Source organism: Mastacembelus armatus, chromosome 7 (genome assembly GCF_900324485.2).
Source record: "Mastacembelus armatus chromosome 7, fMasArm1.2, whole genome shotgun sequence".
Classification (NCBI taxonomy): Eukaryota; Metazoa; Chordata; class Actinopteri; order Synbranchiformes; family Mastacembelidae; genus Mastacembelus; species Mastacembelus armatus.
The window spans coordinates 19,691,493-19,701,335 of record NC_046639.1 but is presented as its reverse complement, the minus strand read 5'-3'; the positions used below and the strand labels follow the sequence as shown (position 1 = coordinate 19,701,335).

The 9,843-nt window shown below is 39.0% G+C and overlaps 1 protein-coding gene across 1 annotated transcript; it reads left to right on the top strand.

The window, feature by feature from the left end:
* Nucleotides 1–324: 324 nt before the first annotated feature.
* LOC113145211 (trace amine-associated receptor 13c-like) lies at nt 325–1,547 on the top strand. The gene is made up of 2 exons (XM_026331650.1): nt 325–488; nt 737–1,547. Exons 1-2 carry the CDS (start codon nt 325–327, stop codon nt 1,545–1,547), a joined length of 975 nt encoding a protein of 324 aa, XP_026187435.1.
* The last annotated feature ends 8,296 nt before the right edge of the window (nt 1,548–9,843 follow it).

The following is a 9,843-nucleotide window of genomic DNA, read 5'->3' as shown; positions in this document are numbered from 1 at the left end:
GAACAATCTTGGAATTAGTTTGTTTACTGTCTCCAAGACTTTAATTGATGTTTTACTCACTTGAGTCCAACCATCAGCCAAAACAAAAGCAACCTGTTACACCAGGGACAAAAAAAAAAAAGGTTTCAGAGAGTGATGAAGCTGTGAGAGTATGATGCATTGTTTGAGGTAGGAGGAAGATCAGTATCCAAGAGAGAGACTGAGAGACAGGAGGGGAGGGAGGAGGAGGAGGATGAGAGAGATAAACCAACTGTATGACACAGAACTTTGCTCAGAAAGCTGTGAGTGCTCAGCAGCTTCCCCTCTCCTCCTCTCTCTCTGATGATGGAGGAAGCTGAACTCTGTTTTCCACATCTCCTCAATGTGTCTTGCAAAAAGTACAAACGTCCTCACTCTGAGACAATGGTGGTTTACATTGTGCTGTGCTCCTTCTCTTCGCTGACTGTGGTTCTGAATGTGCTGGTCATCATCTCCATCTCCCACTTCAGGCACAGATAAATGTCTTAGCATTGATAATATGTTGTTATAGTGAGATTGATTGAAATCAGTGACCTCTGAGCATGACATCCTGATGGTTTGATGAGACTTTGGTTCATAATCAGTGCTTATAACATTTACTGTTTAGATACTCTGTAGTTTGAAGTGTCATTACTGCTTTTAGAAAACAACTGCTTCTATTGGTAATAATGCTGTGGCTGTTTGGAATATTCACTGTGATGATTTTCTCTCACTCCAGGCAGCTCCACACCCCCACCAACCTCCTCCTCCTCTCTCTGGCTGTCTCTGACTTCCTCGTAGGTCTCCTCGTGATGCCATTTCAAATCCTCTTAACAGAACCCTGTTGGTTCCTGGGTGACCTGGTCTGTGTTCTGTTTTATTTGTTACCTTTTATCACTCTCTGTGCCTCAGTAGTAAACATGGTGCTTATATCAGTCGACCGTTATGTGGCTATCTGTGACCCTCTGCACTACCCCACCAGAATCACTCCAAACAGAGTTCAGATCTGTGTTGTCCTGTGTTGGATTTACTGTGTTTTCTACAGTTTTCTGATTTTATATGATAACCTGAAACAACCAGGCAGGTATAACTCCTGTTATGGAGAATGTGTGATTAATATAATTGGAGCTGTTGACATTGTTTTAGTCTTTATCATCCCAGTTAGTGCCATCATCATTCTGTATATGAGAGTGTTTGTGGTGGCTGTGTCTCAGGCTCGTGCCATGCACTCCCACATTGCAGCTGTCACACTGCAGCGTTCAGTGACTGTAACTGTTAAGAAATCAGAGATGAAAGCAGCCAGGAATCTTGGTGTTGTTGTTGCTGTGTTTCTCATGTGTTACTGTCCGTCTTATTGTGTCTCTCTCTCTGGCTCTGAACTCACAATCGGTTCTTCAACTAATGTCATTATGTTTTTCCTGGTATTATTTAACTCCTGTCTAAACCCTATAATTTACACCTTTTTGTATCCCTGGTTTAGAAAATCAGTTAAACTCATTGTTACCCTTGAAATCCTGCAGCCTAACTCCTGTATGATCAACGTGCTGTAGAGAGAAACTGTGGAGTGACTGAAAAGAGACACATGAGCTTTTCTGTGAAGGAACAAATGAGTTCCTTAGATAAAAATTACTCAATATGGACAAATAAGCAAAAGTTAGCTTTCTGTTGATGTTGTGCTCATATGCAATAACAGTTATTGGAACTTTTTTCACTGCCAGCTATATGTCCTGGATTTGTTGTAGAAGAGTAACTGTGGTTTTTGAGTATAAGAAGTTTAGTTTGTCATTTCTAATCTATTCGCAAAAGCATTTTATTGTTGTTTACATATGTCCCAAAAATGATTCGAGAACCCCAGTTTTTGTTGTGTGACAGTTTGCCAATTGTTTTTAATCCATCAAATTTAACATTATTTTATTTCTTTTTCCAAAATGAAAAAGCAGAAGTGCAATGCAGCAATTTTAGCTACTAAATAGACAAAATTTGTTCAAACTGTTTAATATATTTTGCACAAAATGATGACAAAACTGCATTTTCAGCCCATTGGTACCACTAGAAGATAAGTTGTGTACAACATTAGTTGCATGTCATTCCTGAGTATTTTCAGTTCATTACTAAAATGAGTGAAACTTTAACTTTTGAAATCAATTTAAATTTAGTTTTAATCAATAATGAGCAAAAGAGTTTGTCATGTCATTAGTCCTTCTCCAGTGCTTAATAGGTAACTACAAAACTTTACATTTGGTTTAGTAAAAGCTGCTCCACAGCGCAGACACAAACTCCTCCAGGGCTCAGACCAACTTGCATTAGTGTCTGATGGTGTCATCTAAGCCTGCGATGAATCACAATTGAACAAACTCAGGTATAGTTCAAACTCAAAGTTTGTCAGGGTAAACAGCTGTTTCTGTCCCGATTATATAGAATGCAGCCATTTCACATCATGAATCGTTAGTGCAAGGGTTAATTCACCCAAATCACAAACAACATTTTAGTTTCACCCAATTGTTTCATGTCAGATGTTTTAACTGAGTGAGAACAAGAAGAATAAAAACCACAAGTTTTGAAAAAAAAAGAGTAAAATTTCACATTATTCATCAAAATAGGCTACTGTTCACACCAAGCAAATTAGGCTGTAGGGGCAAAATCAGTAAAGGACAACAACTGGCAACAGCAAAAGGCATCATGAAACTCTACAACTCTACAAGACATACGACACTGTAATGGAGACTTCAGGGGCTTTATCCAAAATTCTTGTTGTCCTGCAGGCAGTTTCAGTTTCAAACTCAGTCCTCAAGAACAGCTGCCGTGTTGAACAACTACTATGGCGACTGGCTGAAACCTACAAACATTGGACAAGTCAGAAAGTTGTTTCCATCAGGTTGTGCAGATTTTAGATTGATGTCTTGGAAGTAACACACACTTTAGAGCTGAGGAAACACTTTAGGCAACACAATTAATGACTGTACAGTAACAACTGTAAGTTCTGGCAGTAGATAAACTGCTCATGAGATGTCCCCAATTCTGGCCTTTAAAACCAGCTAGACTGGGACTGAATGACCAAAGTAACCAACTTTAGCACTGGAGGAGTGGCAGCATAGGGTGTCGTCTATAGCATAACAAAGTATGTAGGACAAATGAAAAAGCAGCACTTGAACCTGTCTCATTAACACCACTATGGTGCCCTTGAGCAAGGCCCCTAACCCCCACTGCTCCGATGGAGGTGCTCAGTGACCAGCAGATAAGACTATGGTTTTGCTGGACAGTTTGCAGGTTCTCTGAGTGTGTAACTTTGATAATGATCAGGGTGTTCCTGCAAAAGAGAAGTACCCTCTCAACCAATGTACACAGACTAAATGAAGGTTAAAAATTACTGTTGCTCATTGCTCTTTACTCTTTCTGTAGCATAAAGGCTATACTCTATGGTTATTTTCAGTTACACTGGGAGAATGACAGCAACTGTTAGTGCACATTGCTATAATTTCATTTTTAATTATTTATTTTGCACATTTATCACATGGAAATGAGTCAGATTGTGATTCACCATCAGAGGTGGGATCTTTAGTTCACCAAAGATTTAATATAAAATCATATCATCACGTGCCACATTGAACCCGAGTTGTCTCAACCACAACTAACAAAGAACTCCAGGGGTGTTTTATACCTGTTCAGAGTTTGGGCAGTGGGAGACTATTCACTCTGATACCAGTGTCTTCTTTCAAATGAGGCGATGTCTCTCAGTTCCAACACCACCAGATGAACGATATTTATCAAATTACTCTCCAGTGTTTCATCCACTCCTCCTTTTAGCAACAATGGCAATAATTATTTTAATGTTTATTTTAGTCTCATGGCCCAAGAATGAATTACTGTCCAGTTCTCCAGGGACTGCTGTCTGCATATCTCCCTTCCACCTCCCAGTGCTGAACAGAATCACAGGCCTATTTGTAGAAAGTTCAGCCTAACCTCACTACCAGGGAGCTCTAAAATAACTCAGACCCACAATACACAGAGTTTTTGCTACAGAATTTTTCCAGCTACACAACTTTGAGAATAGTTACACAATGAATTAAAGCAATAAGCAAATGCAAAGTAGTTAGCTTTTAGGCTAGCTTCATTTAGCATTGCATCGAATAACCCGATAAACAACAAAAATGCTACTTGGGCTAACAGAACATTGCCTTACCAATACATAACCATGTTAGTATAGTACGCTTGCGCACATTGCTCACCTGTAGACATAAATTAATGCAGCATTGATGAGTGATGGCTTTCACTGAACTGCTTCCTGCTTATGACTGAACTGATTTACTTTGCCGTAAGAGCCTTGTTGTCAGTCCTCTCAGCGCCATTACTGCCATCTAGTGGCGTAACATATATATTACACCATGATTTGCCCAGGTGACTTATTTCCTGTAAAAGTGGCACAATGCATAACACAATAACAACCATAAATTCAACAAAATAGCAGTAGAAAAGTGCATGTGCGTCATTAAGAACGCAGGGCAAAATGACTTGAAAAACAGAATAATCATTTTTTCTCGATTAGATAGTTTTTGTGATCGTTGAGACCCGAAATCAAAATCGAAATTCAATTAATTACACAGCCCTACTCTGAAGACAAATTAATACACCCCACTTAACAACAAACCTACACATCATTATTACAATACATCCATCTTTCCCAGTTCAAAAAGGAACTACTATGATGGGAAATGCAAAAAGAGTCAAATGTCCCTTAAAATGTTCTAAGTTGGAAAGATACCAACTCAGACTATAGTTTGGTGACCACAGAAGTTGAGCTGACAGGTTAAAACATCTTCTATATAACTGTTAGTGAATTAGTGAAAAGCACTTTGAATTGCGTAGTGTATGAATGGTGCTATACAAATAAATTTGCCTTGCCTTTGCCTTCAAACATTATTTTATATTCTGTACAAAATGTTAAATAAACATAGGCCCTAATTGCATATAATTTAACCATAACTCTAATTAAATAGAACAATTTTTGTACTATAAAGTAGTTCAATCTAATATGTTTGCAGTGCAGTCTGAAAACACCTTCTTCCTTTCATCTTTGTTTTTGTACTTTATATAGGAAAATGTAAAATACAAAACACATTAGTGTTAGATGGGACAATTTTGCGATTTTATCTAAATTTACTGTTGTCTCACTGCAGCCAGTGGGATTACCCAAGATCATTTTCAGAGTAAAATCTGGCTGAGTTTAAATAAGTGAAATTTGCTCATTTAAATATTTACAGGATAAAGAGCAGAAAGTTTAACTGAAGGACAGAAATTACATGAGCACTATGCTATGAAAGAAAATCAGAAAAAAAGGATCCCTGCATATTGTACATACAGAGTAATAATAAATCTGAATATGTCTAGACTGTGTGCTTTTTACTTCAGTGACTTCAATAACAACTAAAAAATCCATTTGTTTCCTCACAGAAAAGCTCATGTCTCTTTTCAGTCTACAGTTTCTCTCTATAGCACGTTGATCATACAGGAGTTAGGCTGCAGGATTTCAAGGGTAACAATGAGTTTAACTGATTTTCTAAACCAGGGATACAAAAAGGTGTAAATCACAGGGTTTAGAGAGGAGTTAAAATATATTAGAAAGGCCATTAAGTCCATTAAGGTGTTAGTCGAAGTACCAAACATGAGGTCATAACCTGAGAGTGAGATACAATAATATGGACAGTAACACATGAGAAACACAGCAACAACACCACCAAGATTCCTGGCTGCTTTCATCTCTGATTTCTTAACAGTTACAGTCACTGAACGCTGCAGTGTGACAGCTGCAATGTGGGAGCGCATGGCACGAGCCTGAGACACAGCCACCACAAACACTCTCATATACAGAATGATGATGGTACTAACTGGGATGATAAAACTCAGCACAAGGTCAACAGCTCCAATTACGTTAACCACACATTCTCCATAACAGGAGTTATACCTGCCTGGTTGTATCAGGTTATCATATAAAAACAGAAAACTGTACAAAACACAGTAAATCCAACACAGGACAACACAGATCTGAACTCTGTTTGGAGTGATTCTGGTGGGGTAGTGCAGAGGGTCACAGATAGCCACATAACGGTCGACTGATATGAGCACCATGTTTACTACTGAGGAACAGAGAGTGATAAAAGGTATAAAATTATACAGAACACAGACCAGGTCACCCAGGAACCAACAGGGTTCTTTTAAGAGGATTTGAAACGGCATCACAAATAGACCTACGAGGAAGTCAGAGACAGCCAGAGAGAGGAGGAGGAGGTTGGTGGGGGTGTGGAGCTGCCTGGAGTGAGAGAAAATCATCACAGTGAATATTACAAACAGCCACAGCATTATTACCAATAGAAGCAGTTGTTTTCTAAAAGCAGTAATGACACTTCAAACTACAGAGTATCTAAACAGTAAATGTTTTAAGCACTGATTATGAACCAAAGTCTCATCAAACCATCAGGATGTCATGCTCAGAGGTCACTGATTTCAATCAATCTCACTACAATAACATATTATCAATGCTAAGACATTTATCTGTGCCTGAAGTGGGAGATGGAGATGATGACCAGCACATTCAGAACCACAGTCAGCGAAGAGATGAAGCACAGCACAATGTAAACCACCATTGTCTCAGAGTGAGGACGTTTGTGCTTTTTGCAAGACACATTGAGGAGTTGTGGAAAACAGAGTTCAGCTTCCTCCATCATCAGAGAGAGGAGGAGAGGGGAAGCTGCTGAGCACTCACAGCTTTCTGAGCAAAGTTCTGTGTCATACAGTTGGTTTATCTCTCTCATCATCCTCCTCCTCCCTCCCCTCCTGTCTCTCAGTCTCTCTCTTGGATACTGATCTTCCTCCTCCCTCAAACAATGCATCATACTCTCTCAGCTGCATCTCCTATCACTCTGAAACCTTTTTTGTGTTACAGGTTAATTTTGACGGATGCAGCAACTCTATAGTGACTACAATATCACTTCACCTTGTAGAAATAACTTCAAGAACAAAGTTTGTTTGAGAAAAAACACATCATGCAGAATAAACGGTAAATTTCACATTAAACTTTACTTTGTGCATCCTAAATATTTTAAAATCTTCAACTCTAATCATTTGCAGTGTTGTCATTAATTTTATTTCCAGCGGCAGCTGTTTTCAGTACAATAAACTGACTAATAGTATTCATGGTGATCATATTGGAACTGTTTTGTAGGTTTTGCTGTGGTCACCTTTTGACACAATGGAGTACCTAACAACTTCTCCATGGATCCTCTTAGCAGGGATATGTGTGAATGGATTTTGCAGGTGTACATTCCACATAGTGTTGTATTCCTCAGACCTAGTGTTGCACAATATGCTGATACTAGAACTTCATCGCAATACCCTGCCATTAAAAATGGTGCTATACCTTGTTTTATAAGTGTCGGCACTTGAATGACAGTTTAAATAAAAGACATACATAACAATCAGACGGTTGAGATCAGTAATCATTGGCCCCTGGTCATCTTCCATATCATCCCTGATGTGCCCTCTTACGTCCGTGATATACAACCCTAGCTAGGGTTAATCTACTAATTTAGTAATTTACATAATGGTGTATTTACCAAGTGGCCTGAGATGTAGTCAAATTTCTAGCCTGAATCATTTCAGTCCATCCCTGCCTGTGATCAATAATCCAGCTAGACTTGGAAGAGGCAAGTCTTCACAGGGAAACCAATCACTGGATACATGTGACAATTTCTACACATTGTATAAACTCTGAGCTCCACTCTTTGCAACAAGGGGGAGATGAGACTTCTCAGAATTTGCCTTCACCCCCACTGGCACTCTAGTTTCTTACCTCCTGAAGAGAAACAAGAACGTGGTCCTCCTGAGTGCACTGCATGGATGGCTGAGATCAGTAATCATGGGGTAAAGAAGTCAGCTACCACCTTTAGACTACAACAACAACAAAACAGGTGTGGACAGCTGCAGAGAGATGACTGCACTGGCCCCTGATCATCTTCCATAACATCACTGATGTGCCCTCTTACCCTAGTGATATAAAACTCTAACTGGGTGCAGTGATAAGAGCAACAAGAGCAGGGATGTTCTGAGCATGAACAGCTTCATGTCCTGTGGCCCTGGGGTTGTTCTGATGACAGTTTGTGCTGCCACTCTGCCCTGGTTGTCATATAGAGACATGGACCATGTTATTCTTACTATTTTTTGGCAAAAATGTCTCTTGTTCATTTCATTCATATTTCTTGTCCATCTGAAGATATCATTCTCTGGGTTGTATTCTTCCTCATTTACTTCTTCAGATACCTCCTCCTCTGCGCAATCATTATTCTCATGTTCCTCCTGGACTTCTGACAAAAATCTGATCTAGGACCTGCTGGGCACGGAAATGTAAACTCATGGCTTCAGCAAAGACAGAGCTGGGGCTACTGTCAACTGCAGCACCTTTAGCCTCAACAGCATTTCCATCAGGAAACAATGTTTTCAAGAAAATTTTTTGTTTGAAATGATTTTTATTTTGTCTGTGAACTTGAGTCACATGTGAGGTAGTGGAGCATAAACACTCCACATCACAAGAAAGTTTTAGGTTTGTTAAAAGTTTTCTTACTTTTTAATAAACAGTTCCACAACATATACACATACACACACACACACACACACACACACAGACCCACTACTCCTGTGTGCTCCTCAGGTGGAGACATTTTTCACACCAGCTTGCATTAGTGTCAGGTGATGTCTCCAGTGAACTGCTCCAATCAGAGGTGTTAATAAACCAACTCACACATGATGCAGCCTGCTCACATCAACACATGATGCAATTATTGCCAAGAGACTCAAAGTTCACCCAAGTTAACCACAGTTTCATTTAAGTTCAACTTTACTGTTTGTTGACTGCATTCATCATTATGAAGACACTGACATTGCAAAGTTAAACCAACTTAATAAGAAGAGTACTACTACCAATAATATTAATAATAAATTCCACATGAAAAATATGGATAAAATATCAACTGAACTGACATGGTTATGATGTGTGAAGTGAAGTTGTGCTCGATCAAATTTAACCCCCCAAAAACAAACTGTCCTCCCTGTCTATAGGTTTTGTACAATGGGCCAGTTTGTCTGCAGTCACACACTGTCCACACAGTTTCTGCTGGTTCAGAGTTTACAGAGCAAACTGAAAGATTGTCCACAGGAATGTTTATGGGCTCTTGTGTTTAGGGCTTTTTAGACAAAATATCATACAAAACATTTCTTCGGTCATTGCACATTATTCTTCATTCCCTTCTGTAGTAAAGTACAGATACCTGAAAAATCTACTTAAGTACAGTAACGAAGTATTTGTGCTTCGTTACCTCCCACGTCTGATGGCAGGTAGTGTTTTTTTTATTTATTTTACTGAAAACAGTCACATGCGGCTGCTGGAACAGGATTTTATGAGACTTTGAAAAATGACTGAAACTAGAACAAGGAGCCAAAAGTAGTTCCACACAGCTGAAGGGAACCGCTAAATTGAAGAACTCTCTCACTAGAAGAGACCTCTTTCATGTTACTGTAGTTTGCTGGCTAACTGCTGAATAACAAATACTGGTTATGTACTGTATGCTACAATTCAGTGTTACAATAGATGGTCAAATATCACTTTTTAAATGAACTTGAACATGTAGTCTAATATTTGTTTTTCAAAGTCTGCTTTATGGTCAATTTCCACATGTAGAGCACATACAGAGAATTGAAAGTTTGAGTTACTCTCAGAACCTTGGTGCATAAAGATCAACTCTAAACACAAAACACTGAATAATGCAAATTAAGAGAGATTCATGAGACCAAATGGCAGCA